Genomic DNA, 18,069 nt, shown 5'->3' on the forward strand with positions numbered 1-18,069 from the left:
GATTGGACGAGGGCGAGAGAGCCCTTTCCCACGGCCTTCCATTGAGAAAAAGGCAAAGAGAAGAACAAAGGGCAGCGGACTGTCATTCTTGCAACACTTGTATCTGTTTCTCTCTTCCGCAGCGCTGGATGTTCGGCTGAAGAAGGGAGGAAAGCTGGAGGGATGCAGGGCTCTCTTCCCAAAGGCAGCAGAGGGACTGGCTCTGTCTCTCCTCCCCCAAATTCCAAGGGAGGAGCTTGAGGGCCCTCCAGCCCCGAGGATCGCGAGAGCTTCAAAAGAGTAGGACCCTCCTTGCCTTGCCTTTCCCTCCGCAGCCAAACCATCATGGATCGCAGGAGGACTGTCTCCCCTTTCATGGCCATCCTCGCCCTCTGGATGATGGGAGATGCAGTGGCTGCAGAAAAGGAGCCCGGCTCTGTGGATCCAGGTACGGTCGCGCCTCAAGGAAAAGAAGGGTGCATCCACACTGGAGAGACAACCCGGTTTGGCACCGCTGTAGCTCTTTTTCTGGCTCAAGGCTATGGAATTCTGGGAGATGGAGTTTGTTCTGGGGATTCGGACCCTGGGCTCCAGAATTGGTAGCCTAAGGCTCAAACCACTGCGCCATTCTGACTCTGACAGATAGAGATATTATGTTATATATGATATATTATATTATATGATACATTATATGTATTATATTGTATATTATATTATATATTATATATAATACTATATGATGTATTATTTATGTTATATTATATATAATATATGATATATTATATATATTATATTGTATTGTATATTATACTGTATTATATATATTATATATTTTATATTATATATATACACATGTAGATAGTATATATGTATGTTATATGTATTATATATATTATATATTTTATGTTATATATTATATATTATATACATATATAGATATTATATATATGTACATTATATATATTTTATATTACATATATTATATATGGCATATCTATTTTCATATATATATATATATATATATATATATATATATACATACATACACACACACACAGTGTTATGTTGTTGTGTGCCTTCAAGTTGTTTCCAGTTTATGGAAACACTAAGGCGAATCTATCATAGGGTTTCCTTGGTAAGTTTCTTCAGAGGGTTTTTACCCTGGCCGACCTCTGAGGCTGAGAGAGTGTGACTTGCCCAAGGGCACCCAATGGGTTTCCATGGATTCAATCTCTGGTTTCCAGAGTCATAGTCAAATGCTCAAACCCTGACACAACACTGGTTCTCTCTACTGGGATAGCATCCCTCAAAAAATCCACACTTACAGGGTTGTGGGGGTCAGGAATGGCAAGAATTGGGGTGTATCCACACTGTAGAATTAATGAAGTTTGACACCGCTTTAGCTGCCATGCCTCCATCCTACAGCATCCTGGGATGTGTAGTTTGGTGGGGCACCATCCCTCTTTAGTAGAGAAGACTCAAGCTACAGATAAGGTAAAGTGGTATCAAACTGCATTATTTCTACAGTGTAGATTCACCCTGAGAGGGTCCTTCTTATGGCGTTTGCCCTGTAAAATGACACATCCCAGGATTCCATAGGATGAAGCTGCAACACTTAAAGTGGTGTCAAACTACATTATTTCTATAGTATGGATGCATTCTGGAACTGCCTCCTGAGAGATGTTAGACTGACCCCTGCCTTGCTATCTTTATGCAAGCAGGTTAAGATATTATTATTATTATTATTATTATTATTATTATTATATCAGGCCTTTGAAACCTGCTTAAGAGAACTGGGCCCTGCACAGTTATGCTGCATTGTCTATTTGGATTTTATTGCTTATTTTTCATAGTTGTGTGTGTCTGCGTTTCAGCTGGTTTAAATTTTATGGATAGCTTAATTATATTTTTAACTTTTGTATTTGGTATATTGTTTTGCTGTGTCTCTTTTAACATCTGTAAGCTGCCATGAGTCCCAAACTGGAGAAAAGTGACATATCGAGGATGAGGATTGCTGCACAAATGTTGCATTGCATTGGTATTAGGAGTTGTTGTTGTTGTGTGCCTTCAAATTGTTTCTGACTTATGTCATACCTAAGGTGAATCTCTCATAGAATCTCTTGGCAGGATTTGTTCAGAGGGGTTTTGCCTAGAGTTGGAAGAGACCCCAAAGGCCATCCAGTCGAACCCCCTGCCATGCAGGAATACACAATTAAAGCACTCCTGACAGTTGGCCATCCAGCCACTATTCAAAACCTTCCAAAGATAGAGACTCCATCACACTCCAAAGGAGTGTGTTCCACTGTCAAACAGCTCTTACTATCACGAAGTTCCTCCTAATGTTGAGGTGGAATCTCTTTTCCTGTAGCTTGCATCCATTGTTCCAGGTTCTGTTCTCTGGAGCAGCAGAAAACAAGCTTGCTCCATCCTCAATATGACATCCCTTCAATAATTCAACATGGCTATCATGTCACTTCTTCACCTTCTCTTCTCCAAGCTAAGAGAGAGGCTGAGAAAGTGTGACTTGTTTGTTATGGCACCAGAGCTCTCTGACAAGAGAAGCCTAAATGTCTCACCAAATTACAATTTCCCAGAATTCCATAGCACTGAACCATGGCAGTTAAAGTGGTGTCAATGTGGATTATTTCTGCAGTGCAGATGCAGCCGTAGTCTAGTGCTAAAACCACCATTGATCAAGGCAGGTTGGCTTAGCACTTTAAGGCTCTCCAGTATATAAAAATAAAGCAAGGGTATCCATGGTAGCCAGAGGAGGAAGGAAAAAATCCCAACCCCTTGTTGTTGTACTGTTAGTTAGGCTGACCCAAAAAGCACAAAATGCGCTTTGTTCCTCCATGAACGTTCCCAGGAGGTGAATCTCTCCCTCTCCCCATGGCTGTAATTGTCTTTGCAGAAGTTGCTGGATAATATTTCAGGGGGTTGTTGCTTCCAGCTTTGTGAAATGTTAGCCTTCTGCAAGAGGAAGTTATTTTGTCTCTGGAGACAGCTGTCTGGTTCTGGAAAGAAGTTTATAGCCCTCTGAATAAAGCATTGAGTGATAGGGATGCTGTTTGGGGGGTCATCTTGGGTCGCTTTGGGATCTGTAGTATTAGATCCTGTTAATGGGATTGAAAGTGGGCGTTGGATGAATATTGCTTGTAGCAGACACCCATTTTTCTGAACTTTTTTATTCAGGATGTCCCCAGGGATTCCCAGAGTGAAAACTGGAATGGCGCCTGTTCTTTTAATGATTGTGCAGAAAGAGGGGTTTCAAGCAGGATTTGCTTGTAATCCGGAGCCTGTTCACACTAGACAATTATAGCACTAAGATTCCAATTATAGCACTATGGCTCCATCCTATGAAATCCTGAGATTTGGACTTTAGAGAAGGGCATTTAGAATCCACAGCCAAAGCACTCCGGTGCCTCACCAAACTACAAACCCCAGGATTTTTCGGTTTAAAAATGTTTGGGGATGGGATTACCAGCACAGGATCCTCTCTTTTCACTCTGGCAACCCTGCCCCATACTTTCTTTTTCTTGGCTAGGATATGGCTGCATAAAGAGGTATTTTCATGCACCATCAAGGCAGAGTGTAGCCTGTGGAAGGAATTTAGTGCAAAATTGGCCACTGTCTGTGAAGTTGAAGGCTTTCATGGCCGGCATCCATAATTTTTCTGAAGATGCCAGCCACAGATGTTGGCGAAATGTCAGGAATAAACTTTTCTAGAACATGGCCACACAGTCTGAAAAACCCACACAAAGCTATGGCCACTGTCTCTCAGGCAATATTCGCATCTGCTTTAAAGCAAGAGCTCACACTGCATTGCAATTCCCATTTGGTTTTCAGCATGTCCCTAGACTCCAAGGAGTCCCACAACCCACAAGGTGTGCCATTTTGTCTTGAATGAGTGAATTCACATTGCACAATTATATACCATTTATTTATATATAATTATATACCAATAGACAGTTAAGGCTCCGCTCCTATCAGATGGTTAAGGCTCCTATCTATTGAATCCAGGGATTTGTAGTTAAGTGAGGTCCAGCAGGCCCTTGGTATCCGCTGAGGTTTGGTTCCAGGACCTCTCATGGATACCAAAATCTGTGGATGCTCAAATCCCATTAAATACAAGGGCCTTGCAAAATGGTCTCTCTTAAATAAATGACAAAATCAAGGTTTGCTTTTTGGAATTTATTATATATTTTTTAACATTTTCATGTTGTGAAAGGTTGAATCCGTGGATAAGGAATCCAAGGATATGATGGGCTGGTTGTACTTCCCATGCGCTAATGTGCTCCTCTGAACTACAGCACTAGAACTTCCTAGCAGAGAATTCTAAGTACCCCCTACGAAATTATAAATCCCGGCATTTCATAGGATGGAGCCACGACATTTAAAGTGGCATCAAAGTGCTACAACTGTGTAGTGTGGATACTTACTACAAGTAAGAAAGAGGCAAAGTTTTCCCCCTTTCTTTCAAATCACATTAGTTTGTTTCAGTATAAAAAAAGAAGAGAGGGAGAGGAGGGTTGTGGTATCTATTTCAGTGTGAATTTTTGCGGATTTAAACCCATTTTCTCAGATGTGTGGGTGAAGTCCAGTATCCAGGCCTTGGGTTACCATAGTTGTTACTCCATCCACTGTGAATACAGCAAGCCAAGATCCTGAACCTCCGCTGCTGCTGAGGGGATATTGGGAGATGTAGTCCAAAAATGTAATCTTTCCCAACTCTCCCTTTGTAAAAAGTATTTTAGACTTCTAGACTTCTTCATAATCCCTTCTTTTTTCCCTGCTTTGTTAGATAGTTTCATCATCTGTGGCTTAAATAACCTGACTCCTTCTCTTTCCCTGGCTGAATGACCGGTTTTTCTTTCCCGTGTTCATCTCCCTCCTTCCCTCCCTCAGCCCACACTGGACAATTTGAGAAGTTTCTGGCAGCTTCTAGAATTTGCTGGTGACGGTTTGGGACGCTTCAGGAGACCTGAAGCCAGATTTTCCAATATTTGCAGAGCAAAAAATAGTAGTGTGGAAATTTTAGCTCAGAGGGATTTAGTCATGGGTTTGGGCACAGACGACACCCAAGAAGGGAATCCTTTCTCCGGAAAAATCTGCTTTGATGTGTTACGTATTTTGTCCAGATTGGACTGCAAATGGTGCAATACATTTTTCAGTTTCCAGTACAGTAATGGCATCAGTAGTTGGTTCTGACGATGGGAATAGTCCTATATCTCTGGTCCAAAACACACTGCAGTAATAATCCAGTTTGAAACCGCTTTAACTGACCTGGCTCAATGCTCATGTTCAGAGGCATATCTGCATACATATTTCTGGGCTGTTCATCAAGCCCTGTTCCCCATCCAAGTGCTTTGTGTCCCTCACTTGAACCCAAAGTATCAGACAAAGCAAACATGACCCAGATATGACAGTAATCAAAATTTCCTTCCAGTTGGGAGACTGTAAAACATTGTGATCTGATGGAAGAGAGAGACAGTGATCATCTGGTGTCAGGCTCAGTTGCCTATGATGCTGTCCTTCAGGTTGTAGGTTTGATCTTATAGCCCAATTCAGTTACTATCCAGTCCATTTACCAGGGGGTGCATCCATACATTCTGTATGGATGTGACACAAAACGTTGGTTGGTTTTAATGTTTGAAAGCCAATGTCTAGTCCTGATGGCCTGAAAAAAGGAAGCAGGGGACAACCAGCTATCTTGAATTTCAGCCCGTTTTGCTTTTATTATTATTTATTTATTTAAATAATGGCATCAATTTACAAGGCGCTTCATAGCTACTACAACCAAAAACTTTGGGTCCTGTCAGAGACGTACGATCCAAAGTTTGTGCATACATGAACACACAGAGGGAAGGAATTAATAGTAAAATAAAACTATATAATACAGTGATAAAACAAATTATCAAGGTAGAATACAAAAAATACAGTATAATATAAAACAAACTAGCCAATACGTGTAATCAAATGTACAGGATTATAAAACAATATTAAACTGAAGCCCCAGATGCTTTAGAAAACAAGCAAGTTTTAAATTCAGATTTCAAAATAGCAAGGGAAGGAAGTAGTGACTACTTTTGTGGAAGTAGTCGTGCTGATACACTATTTACTGGACTGTTGCAATATGGGAAAGAGCCTCAAAATCAATCTCTTCTTCCAGAGCTCTCTAGCTGGATGTCCAAAATCACTCTTTGCACTCCTTGCAGCACCAGCCTGTCTGCCTTTACCATAAACCAAGAGGAGCTTTCTAGTGCCAGAGCAGAAGCCTTGGCAATCCCCCAAGACTACATTCCTGATCTGTTGAAAGGTTCTTTGAGGAACCAGAGGCTTGGCCACTATTTGGCGGCTGTCTGAGCCCATCAGAGCCAAAAGAGGATGGATGAAACTTGAAGAAGGAAGGGGGAACCTCGCAGCCCACAATGTATTTCCCATTTCTGCTGAGAGATTTCTTTTCCCTTGACACATGCACCTAAGGTCCTTTGTTGTATGAGGTCTAGGAATAGTGGCATCACTAGGGTTGGTGGCACCCCAGTGCAGTAACTCATGCTATCATTCCCAAGTTTGGATGTGCCAGGCCAGTAGTCCCTCAGGATTAGATTGGGCTGCTATGGAAGAGAAAGGCTTCGGTCTATTTGCCGTCAGTATGGATCAGGGCACCAGAAGAGACTGCCTGTGTGCTGGTTGTTCCAGCCTACCTGCCTTGTTTTTAAGTGCTGAAGGAATCCAGGCACCATTTGGCAATGGGAGAGGCCTCTAGGAGTTTGCCATGGCTTACTGACAGTATCCCATTTGCCCTCCTTGTCACCTCTGGGCAGGTGGACTGGGTTCTTCTCAGGACCTTCAGTCTCCGGGAGTCTTGGTCTACCTACAGGGAGGCATGGTGATACATTCCACGCTGGAAGGCAGGTAGCCCCCTCTGAGGTGTCATCCATGTGGTCCGCACCCCCCTAGGAACAGGTATCATTGAGGCGTTCCCATCACAACTTGTAAAACTTGCCCTCACTCATGTGATGTTGTCCATTGCAGTGCCATTTCCCATACATCTAAGATGTGTAGACCTCTTTTGTAGACTTCTGTAGACTTCAGGATTTCTAGAATCTGTTGGATTTTCTCACACTGGTCCCTTAGACATCCATGATGCACTCTTCAAACTGTGTATGTACTTGGAGGCCTATAGTGCTAGCATGTTGTGGCAATGCCATAGATAGATAGATGTATGTCAGCACATAAGGTTCTTGTATGATTCAAGGAAGCATTTGGATCCCACCCTTCCTGGACTTTAATAGACTCTGCTAGAACTTGGGCTATTGGAAAGAAATGTTGGTTCTGGGATAGTAGGCAGACACTCTCCAAAAATTAGTGCCAATATTCTGCTCTCTGGGCCACAAAGACTGGGGTGGAGGAAGCCAAAAAATGAAAACTGACAGTAAACTGAAAATGGCCGAACCTTCACTTCTTGGTTTGAAAAACTGGTATTTTGTTTTATGTAAAAGCTGGTTTTAGTGAGCTAGCAATCTATCTAAAAGGTGCATAATTGTTCCTGGAGACTTCTAGGAGTGGCCGTTTATTATATCTTTGTCTGGAAAATAACAGTTGCGGAAACAGAGTCCACCAAAAAGCACTTTGGGTCAGATGCAACACTTCACGTGTCCTTGTCATAGCAGAACATGATAGATCTGTTCCCACACAAGCATATGTAACACTGCTTGCTTTAACTGTGTTGTTTTAGGCTCAGTTAAGATGCTAAAAGTGGGGATCTCCCCTGTTTCTTGCCACCGTGGTTTCAATCTGTAGGAGCAAACTCTGAAAGTCAGTCCCCATAAACATACAGTACAAACTGAGAACAATGTGTTTACTACTTTGCACTAACAAACTAAGAGCAAAAAGGAGTGAGCTAAAGACGTGGGGTGACTCATTGCTGGCCCCACATCCCTGAAACCTGGTGATCGGCTTGTAGGTCATGGCTTCCTTGCATCCAGTTTCATCCGAAAAATGCCATGGGAACAAGGAAGAATCTGTGGTTCTAGTAAGATTGCTAGTGTTCCAGCCAACACTGCAGCTGCATGGATTCCCTCCATAAAAACTGCAGGATTCTTCCTTTCTGTCCCTCCCTCCCTCAGTCTCACTCTATGTGAAAGTATGAGTGTTCATGGAGGGATATGTAAAGAAAAGCCCCCTCATCTCCAGAAATATTACATCTGCTTGTCGAAAAATGGAAAGTCAGAAGTGGAAGTGAGTTGGCACACCAGCCGGTTACCCAGACCAATACTATTATTTTGTCTGTGATCAAATATTGTCAAATATTCCATGAATGTAAGAAAGCCACTGCTTTCTTATTTTGGAAAAGTAATAATTTATGCAGTCATGCTTGCTGGCAAGGGCAGGAGTAAAGGTTGCTTTGCTGGCTAGCCAGTTATTAGTGAGAGACAAAGCAAAGTCTGTCCTATAACTCACTTGCCAAAGAGTAGGCTCCACTGAGCTCGACGTGGCTTGCTTCTGAGCAGACATTTCTAGAATCCCACTGCTTTGACCAGAGATGGGAATCGTGGCCCTCCAGATTGTTGAACTATAAATTCCAGCAGCCCCAGCCAATATATCCGGTGCTACTGGATGCTGGGTGTTGCAATCTAGCAAATATCTGAAAGGATGCATGGTTCCCACCTCTGGATTAGACAGAAGGGGTTTTTTTTGGGGGGGGGGGAATCCAAGCAGATAAGCCTTGAATTTTGTGTTTAAAAATTCACATTCTACCCTATATTTTGAGAAGCAGCATAGCATAGTGGTTTGAGTGTTGAACTGTGACTGTGGAGACCAGGGTTCGATTCCCAGCTTGGCTGTGAAACCCACTGGTTGACCTTGGGCAAGTCATACTCTCTCAGCCTCAGTGGAAGGGAATGGCAAACCTCCTCTGAACTAATCTTGCCAAGAAAACTCCACGATAAGGTTGCCATGTCAGAAATGACTTGAAGGCGCACAACCACAACAACACTCTATGTTTTATCCAATCAATAGGTAGCCTAAATAACTCTTTTCTTTGATTTATCCTCAGAACAACCACCCTGTGAGGAAGGTCAGTTTATGAGTGGTTGTGATTAAAGGCCACCCAGTGAAGTTTCATAACTTCTTGGTGCTAGAACTTGGACCTATACATTCCAGTCAGATTTGTTTTTACTGCTACAACACACTGTCTCTTTTAGATTTTTAAATTGTTGTTATGGCTTCCCTCCCCTGACTACGCAGATTTTTTAAAAACTGGAAATGTGATATTCCAGATGAAATACCAAAAAACCACCCCACGCCTCAGTGGATCATTCATGATTTAAAGAAACTGCTGACTAGCTATTACTACAATGTCCCATTGCTACAGTGCCTTAACCTTATTTGCAATTAGTATCAAACTAATTGATTACCCCCCCCCTTTTTTTTTTCCTCATGAATAATAAACACAAAATAAAACTGGTGTGCCTTCAAATCGTTTTGCAGCTGCTCTTCCCATAAAGATGATGCTTTGCAAAAGTTTGAGGATATATTTGAGGAGAACAAATCGAACGCTCAGCTGTAAACTGAATGTTGGATTTATTTGTGTGTGTGTGTGTGTGTGTGTGTGTGTGTCTGAGTGAAAGAAAGAACATCACATCCAACTTCTACTCCCCTTGATGTGGGTAGTGTTGTTTTTGGACCTATCTGTGCCAATCTACATGCGATGGGTGCCTCCGGTACGTGCGGTTTGTGCCTCCGGTACCAACTGAACATTCCTGCCTGAGTGTGCAAAAGGTTCACACATCTTAACAAGGCTCTGGCTGGTTTATCTTCCTCCATCTGCCCCCTGCTCTCCTGTGCTGTTGACTTACCCCTATGCTGTTCCCCATCTCACACATTCTAGGATACCTGCCTCTCCTTTTTGGTTCGTAGCACCTGGATGCCCTGAGGAGGAAGGTGCATCTGTCAGGCCTTTTAAGCTGTAGGAATGTGATATCTTGGAGGATGGGGATTTGACAAGATTGGGATAAAGCTCTCAGTTACAGAGAAAGATGCTTCTGTGTGTGATCATTGTTAGCATCACCCCCAAAAGGCAGTTAGAGCAAAACGCAGACCTGGATCTGGAAGGATGGAAGGGAATCAGTTAGAGGCAAAACCATTTGCATAAGGGTAGGAGGAGACTCTAAAGTTTATATGTGTGTCTATGTGTATACACACGTCCCTCCACATTTGCTGGGGTTAGGGGCACAGGACCCCCATGAATGTAGAAAACCTGCAAGTAATAAAAACACTATGTTTTTATTGGAGAGAACACCTCTGTAAGAATCCCTAGGTCTCCTGTGCAACTCTGCAGTCAACATCCGCCAGGCATTGATCATAGAATTGCGCTGGAGGAGCTGCAAATGCCTAGTGGGCTGTTCACTCTAGGACTCTCTAGGCCCTTCAGTGTGACTTTTGGTTAAAGTTGACTGTAGAATTGCGCTGGAGGACCCTAGATATTCCTAGATATAACATATTAATAAAATCTGTCAATAACCAAAGCTGCAATAGTCAAAACTGCAAATGTGAAGGGACAAGCGTGCGTGTGTGTGTGTGTGTGTGTGATTTTATTAACATTAATAAAAAATAGACACTTAACATTTTATACATTAAGAACAAGAAAACAGTAATCATATAACATAGACACCAACAAAGAGACAAACTAATAGTTAAAAACAAATTAAAATGTGCTTTCTTTTCTGTGTTAGTGCTTGTTTTGTGTTTTGCCTGCTATCGTATCCTTCAGAATCAAAATGAATGCATTCCTTTACCTCTTAAAGCTTTTTTAAGAGGGAATAGGGGTGGACTGGGTGACCTTGGGCAAGTCATGCTCTCTCAGCCTCAAAGGATGACAATGGCAACCCCCTCTGAAGTAACTTGCTAAGAAAACCCTATGATAGGTTTGCCTTAGAGTCCGCATAAGTTAAAAAAATGACTTGGAAGCACACCACAACAACAAGAACAACAAAGGGATGCATCTACACTGTAGAAATAACGCAGTTTGACAACACTTTAAGTGCTGTAGCTCCATCCTATGGAATCCTAGGATTTTTACTTTACAAGGTCTTTCGCCATCTCTGTCAAAGAGTACTGGTGCCTCACAATACTACAAATCCCATGATGCTGTAGGATGGAGTCATGGAAGTTAAAGTGGTGCTGAACTGCATTATTTCTGCAATGTAGATGCACCCTATAACTCCCCAAAGTACCTCTGTTAGCATGGGCACTGACCATACTGACTGAAGGTTTCTGGGAGTTTTTGTTGTCCAAGCTTCCTAAGGGATTCTGGGAGTTTTAAAATTCTATGCTGCCTTTGGGATTCTGGGAGTTTTCATCCCCCATGATGTCTAAAGGATTCTGGGACTTTTTATCTGCTATGTCGCCTGAAGGATTTTGGGACTTTTTGTCCATCATACTGCTTGAGGAATAAAGCTCTTCTCCAAAAATCTCAGAGAGAAACATAGAGGAAAGAGGCTTGCTGAGGAGGCTATCCAACAATCGTGATGGGAGTCCTGGAAATGCAGAATTTGATTGAAATCAATAACTAGATAGATAGATAGATAGATAGATAGATAGATAGATAGATAGATAATCAGAATTTGTGGGCTCCTCCATAATAGCTGGCCAGCAACCTAATATGATTTCACAAAAGTTAGCCTTCACATTTCAGTCCAAAGAAATAAACTATCCCAAACTCTGGTATGTCTGTACGTTTTTTAAAAAATAATGCTAAAACTGCATAATACTTTTGAAGAAACGGGGCCCTGATCCAAAATATGCTCCTACCCTGGTTCAGGATCCCAATTTTCTATCATAGATCCCTCTTCTTCCTCTGCTCACGCCACTTCCCAACTGATTTGGGGCATCTTGTACATCCTCATGACCATTGCTTCTTCTTTTCTTCAGAATGAAAATGATGAGTTTAAACATACTTTTTTTCCCTTCAAGGTGTTTTTTTCATAACATAGTTTTGACTATTGGACCAAAAATCACAGATCAAAATCAAGGATGGGAATTGTGCAGCCCTTCAGATGTTGTTGGGCTGCAACTTCCAGCATTCCTCACCATGGACTGTGATGTCAAAAGCTGCTAGGACCTGCAATCTAACAATATCTGGAAGGCTGGAGGATACATAATTGTCAACCTACAGATTGTTCCTATGCGTTTGGAGGGATGCCCATGCACTACAGCAGCTAGCCCAGCCTTCCCTGAACCTAGAGCCCTACAATTCCCATCATCCCCATCCTGAGAGTGCTGGAAGTTGCAGTCCAACAGATAGTGAAGGTGCTAGGTAGGAATCATTAGAGCACTGGGTGAAGACTGTTGGTGCATACTGACCATAGATCAGCCACCAGTTTGCAGCCTGGCTTCCTGAAAATTTGTAAATTCTAAATATTTTTGGACTTCAGCTCCTAGCCGATGGGAGCTGCAATCCAAACATCTGCCAAGCACCAGGTTGAGGTTTTACCAACCTACCTCACAAGGTTGGCATGAGGAGGATCAAAGCGGAGAGTAGAGTCCTGAGCTTGTTGTGTGAGAGAAAGATGGGATAAATTAGATATAATAATTTCCAGCTCTGTGTATTTACCTCTCTGTGAAAGAATTCCTGCTAGTTGTCTGTGTCTAGACTTGTGGAAGCTGAACTAAATGTGTCACTCTTCCTGCATCTGTCCTCTCAAAATCTTTAAATCCTTAAATCTCTTCTAGGGCTGGAGGGAGAAAAAACCTGGAATGAATTGGCACCACGTTCTGCTTTCTAGGCACCAGTTTCCTACATCTGGAAAGGGGAAAGTCCCTGCTTTAAATTCCTAAGCGGCAGCCAAAATACTTTAGGAACCTGGATGTCCAGGTTCCTGCTGCTGTTTTGCTCTTAATAGCAGGCAGAGAAATGCAGGCCTGTTCTTTCTATAAAATAGTCCTTTCCACATTTAACTTTCTCTATTTTTGCCCATATGTGTCTTCATATCTGCAGGCAAACTCCTGGTATTGACGGCTGCCACTGAGGAGACAGAGGGCTACCAGCGCTTCCTGCGGACTGCCAAATATTTCAACTACACTGTCAAGGTAGCTGCCAACCTGCCCTCCCAACATTTCCCCAAGGAACCCACGAAAATGGGAAATACCTGTAATGTTCTTTCTGAAAATAAGATCATTTCACAGCCTAGGAGCAGCCACCAAGAAGGCCCTCTCAGGTGCTTTCACTCAATGGAGAACAGGAGGTTTGGAGGAACTGAGGAACCCAAAAACCTCAAGGGCGTTGCATGCAGCCCAGGGCCACATTTTGTGAATGCTTTGTTCTTTAAGTGTGGGGCAAGGAGATGCCAGGAAAGGATCGGTGTGACTTGAAAGACAATTGCATGATCACTTGTTTCCAGCTTGGAAGTAGCTGAGATTGAGTTTGCAAGATCCTGCTTGCTTTGCTTCTGTTTTATCTATTACACTTGTTTATCCTCTTCCCCAGACTCTTGGCCTAGGTGAAGACTGGAAAGGAGGGGATGTAGCCCGGACAGTTGGTGGAGGACAGAAGGTCCGTTGGTTGAAGGCTGAAATGAAAAAATATGCCAATGAGGAGGACCTGATCGTCATGTTTGTGGACAGGTGAGCTTGCAAAGGATGGCCTGGGTTTTGTAGTTGTGATTTCTTATTTGTCAGGATATTCTGAGCTTGCATGTATGGCTGGGTACCACCATGGAGGGTTCTCAAAACATCATTATTAGTCTCCCTTTGGGTGATAGTGATATGTTTGACCCGTCTGTGCAGGGTTCCCAGCCAGAACTGGGTAGGAGCCTAGAACACAGAGAACCCAAACCATCTGATCTGCTTTCCTTCAGCCAATCTCTAATGTGGGTTCACTGTAGGTTATATCTGATAGAAATCTACCTCACAGAGCTGTAGTGATCATTTAGATTTACATGATTTATGTTTCCTGCCTGACCCCCAAAATTCAGGCTCTGAATCTGTCTTCTTTTTCAGCTATGATGTGATTCTAGCAGGGACACCGCTTGAACTTCTCTGGAAATTCCAGCAATTCAAGAGCAATCTGGTCTTCTCTGCAGAAAGTTTTTGCTGGCCAGAGTGGTCACTGGCTGAAAAGTACCCACCGGTAGCTGTGGGCAAGCGATTCCTCAATTCAGGAGGTAAAAGACCAAATGTACCAAAGGAGGTGGGAGATGGCTTATAGCGTCCATATCAGTGGGGGGCAGTGAATCCACTCTGGGGTTTAGTTTGAGCTTTTCAGAAGTACCCAATGTGTTGAATCCTATCCCTGAAATGTTTTTGATACCTTTTATAGCCCCTTTAACATTCAGACTCAAAACCACAACAGATTTGCTATCTCTCCCCTCCCCCCCCCATCTGACATGGAAGTGGTTGAGTGGAACTTGAATGGGGGGGGGGCTAAAAAGAAAAAGAAAAACCCACAGCAAAATGCTGTTTTCTCGTCTTGTTGCTTCCTTTAACAAGAAAGAGGGGGAGATGCTCTGCCCTATGGTTTCACAGACCTCTGTAATTCAGGAGGAGGTATCAGTGTTCACCATAAACACATCACACATAATTTTGACAGCAGCTGTAGGGGAGGCTGCAATTGTGATGCCTCCAAAAAATTGTATGTAGGCTAGAACACTTACAAAACCACAGAGCTTGACATCCTTCCCTTAAGAATGCAAGGCTAGACTTGAATAATGCACAACCCTCAAAGGAGCAAGCTTGTATCTCTTTCTCCCAGGATTCATTGGCTATGCCCCCACCATCAATCGCATCGTCCAGCTATGGAAATACAAGGATGATGATGATGACCAGCTCTTCTATACACGCATTTACTTGGACCCAGCCTTGAGGGTGAGTGAATGTCATAGGAGGGCTGTGGGGTGAATTTGTAGTGGTCCTTTAATCGAAAGACAGAGTGATGCTGCCTCACAAAACTACAAATCCTAGGATTCTATAGGATAGATCCATGGCAGTTAAAGTGATGTCAAAGTACATTATTTCTACAATGTATAGATACACGCTAGGAGAATGTGGAGGTTGAGATTATCAATAGTTTTTAGTCTAGAATAGAATAGACCTGGGTTGGTCTATGACTGTAATAAACATTCTATTCTAATCTAATTACTAGTCAGGATGATTGTATGTTCCTTCCAGTCCCAGAGTTGTATAACTGGAGGAATGATGGGCAGGATGTTGTGGAAGGCTTTTATTCTTACCACCTTCTCCTTGCTGTCTCCTAGGAGAAACATGGGATCACCCTTGATCACAAGTCAAACATTTTCCAGAACCTGAATGGGGCCATTGGTGAGTGGTTGGCTCTTTCAGTAAATAGCATTCCATAGGTAAGCAAAGGCCTAATTGTTGCAGAGAGGAAATTTGAAAAGGGAGGAGAAGACTCTGGGAATAGCCTTTTCTTCTGCAACACAGAAACAACAGTATGGAGAAGGTTCTCTTGGAGTCAGTAGGTTCCCTTCATCTATGTAGTGAAGATTCCACATTTCAAAGAAAGTATAAATGCAGATGCACACTTATTGGATGTGTCTGGACTACGGTGTGGGCACCTCTGAAAGGTCTGTAATCCCATTTTCACCTTCCTCCCCTTCGACTTCCATAAGTCACACACTACCTTTTTCAACAAGCAAAGATGAGATTATTCTGTTTTCAGAGAGCAGAGAGAGAGAGCTGTTTCAGGCACAACAGGGTGTGGAGCTCCCAGAAATATCTTAAAACCAAGATTCACATCCCTCAGAGGCATTTGGGGTTACAGTTTTCAATTTGGGGTTCTAAATTTGGGGAGGGGACAAAATAGGGAGTTCTAAAAGCATTGGCAGGTGGTATTGTGGCTTGTGGGCAATACAGTTGTCACTCCTGCTCTAGTAAAGCTCAGAAATGTTACTTGTTTGGACTACAGCCCCCAGAATCTCTCCATCATCATCACTAGTGTTTATGTTGGTCAATGCGATTCTGGTAGTTCTGCTCCAAACCACAATAGTAGCTGTTGGTTCTCATGTCAGCAAGGCAATGTGTCTGTTCTGATTTTTGGTGTGAACTTTTAAGGAGCCTCTTTCATATCCATTTTAAACTTTGGACTAAACCTCAGAACAGATTCACCACCCGATTGTCATGGAAGTGACTATCTGATGCTGCCCCCAAAGTAACTTTTCTAAGCTCTGGTAGGCCAGTTGGGAGTGGGTAAGAAAGAAAACCTCTATTTGTTTCATGTTTCTCAGTCAGAATGAATAAATGTGTTGCATATTTTTCCCAATGTTCTTATTTCTCTTTGATTAATAGAGGAAGTGGTTCTGAAATTTGAGCCAACCCGAGTGCGAGCCCGAAACGTGGCCTATGACACTCTTCCTGTTGTCATCCATGGCAATGGGCCCACCAAGGTAATCCCTTTCCTCAAATAGCAGGGAGACATTTGTCTTTGAAGAACTACTCCCCAATGGTGGTTGGTGGCTTCTGTGGCAGTGTATCCACTCTGGAATTTGCTCCACACTTTTAAAGAGTTATCAAAAGTGTTAGGGACCTAATAGCCCAATGATGCTACTGTCAATGGTGCAAACACAGCTTGGAAAGTTGACTTTTTCTTTAAACTATGAGAGCCAGTATTGTATAATGGTTTGAGTATTGGACTAGGACACTAGGAGACAAGGGTTCAAATCTCTTGTCAAATTCAAATTTGGCTATGGAGATCTGTTGTGTGGCTTTGGGAAATCACACTCTCTCAGCCTCAGAGGAAGGCAAAGCTTCTCTAAATAAACTCTGCCAAGCAAACCCAGTCATAGGGTCGCTATGTCAGAAATTCACACAACAAAAGACTCATTTGCTCATTTGAATTGCATTCTGGAAAAGTAGTATTTCTGAATTCTGATTCTGCAAACACAGGCCTAGAGAGCAAACCCACTAAATCACTTGCTGAGTGGTGTGTCAACACATAGGTCAATCTCAGTGATTCAGTGGGCAGGTAGCAATAGGATCTAGGTAATGTCTTAGGAGGTCATGTCTCATCCTATCTTGACCTCAGTCTTGGCAATCTTGGCAAGAATTACAGGGAAGAATCCAATTTGGTGCAGCTGTAGAGCAGCCAATCCCATCTTCCTTGTGATGACCTGTGTTATTTTCTTCTCCTTCTGTGTTCACAGCTACAGTTAAACTATCTGGGCAACTATGTCCCTAATGCCTGGACGTATGAAGGGGGCTGTGGGGCGTGTGATCAAGATCTCCTGGATCTGTCAGATTTGCCAGTGAGTTGGATAAACAAATGAGGTGAAATGGTTGTCATGAGGTGGCAGATGTTGGAAGATTTTGACAGAGAAGTGAGTTTTGTGTGACGTTGGAGATTTTTTAGGAGAATATGCTTACTTTTCTTCATGTCCTTTCTTTTTATAGGAAGAGTCATACCCACGCGTGTTGATCGGCATTTTCATTGAGCAACCCACACCATTTTTTCCTCAGTTTCTCCAGCGGCTTTTGACCTTCGATTACCCTTACTCACATCTCAGCCTCTTTATCCACAATCGTGTAAGTTGTGTTCCCCACTAAAGGGAGGTGTGGGAACTGTGCAAGCAAAAGGGGCTTCCTTGTGGCCTTCATGCCCCCAATCCCTCACCCTCCCTGCCCTGTGGGGTGCTGTTTCACCATGAATCACTGCCACCCTAAGGCTGCATCTATGCTATAGAATTAATGCAGTTTGGCACTGTTTTAACTGCCATAGCTCAATGCTGTGGATTTCTGGAATCTGTAGTTTTGTGAAATATTTAGCCTTCTCCGTCAGAGCGCTCTGGTGCCATTCCAGGATCCCATGGGATGCAGCCATGACAGTTAAATCGGTGCCAAACTGCATTAATTCTGCAATGTGGCAGTAGCGAAAAACATCCCAGAAACATTTTCAAAAAGGAACAGGATGTCACCAGAATGCCAATTTCTGTTTCAGAAGATGCCAGCTTCCTGGCCAGTATTGGCTCTAAGGTAGAAATATGAACCCTTGGTTATTTTGTCCTTGCATGTCAAAATGAATAATTATGGAGTTTTCTCCCTACTCTGGGAGGAAACGAATAAGCTTCTGGGATATTC

The 18,069-nt window shown here is 42.8% G+C and overlaps 1 protein-coding gene across 2 annotated transcripts in view; it reads left to right on the forward strand.

Annotated features, from left to right (window-relative positions):
- The first annotated feature begins 66 nt into the window (after window positions 1–66).
- LOC149304058 (multifunctional procollagen lysine hydroxylase and glycosyltransferase LH3-like) overlaps window positions 67–18,069 on the forward strand; it is a 28,765-nt gene continuing 10,762 nt past the window's right edge. The window contains exons 1-9 of one of the 2 annotated variants that reach the window (XM_089481292.1): window positions 67–427; window positions 12,980–13,071; window positions 13,469–13,605; window positions 13,981–14,144; window positions 14,732–14,844; window positions 15,234–15,297; window positions 16,285–16,382; window positions 17,139–17,240; window positions 17,386–17,517. In XM_089481292.1, coding sequence (XP_089337418.1) covers window positions 325–427; window positions 12,980–13,071; window positions 13,469–13,605; window positions 13,981–14,144; window positions 14,732–14,844; window positions 15,234–15,297; window positions 16,285–16,382; window positions 17,139–17,240; window positions 17,386–17,517 — 1,005 coding nt within the window. In that variant the 5' untranslated portion in view covers window positions 67–324. The remainder of the gene's footprint in view (window positions 428–12,979; window positions 13,072–13,468; window positions 13,606–13,980; window positions 14,145–14,731; window positions 14,845–15,233; window positions 15,298–16,284; window positions 16,383–17,138; window positions 17,241–17,385; window positions 17,518–18,069) is intronic. The other variant, XM_089481293.1, reaches the window with a different exon arrangement.

This window comes from Sceloporus occidentalis, unplaced genomic scaffold, assembly GCF_023333645.1.
Source record: "Sceloporus occidentalis isolate IW3139 unplaced genomic scaffold, rSceOcc1.0.p SCAF_14, whole genome shotgun sequence".
Taxonomy (NCBI): domain Eukaryota; kingdom Metazoa; phylum Chordata; class Lepidosauria; order Squamata; family Phrynosomatidae; genus Sceloporus; species Sceloporus occidentalis.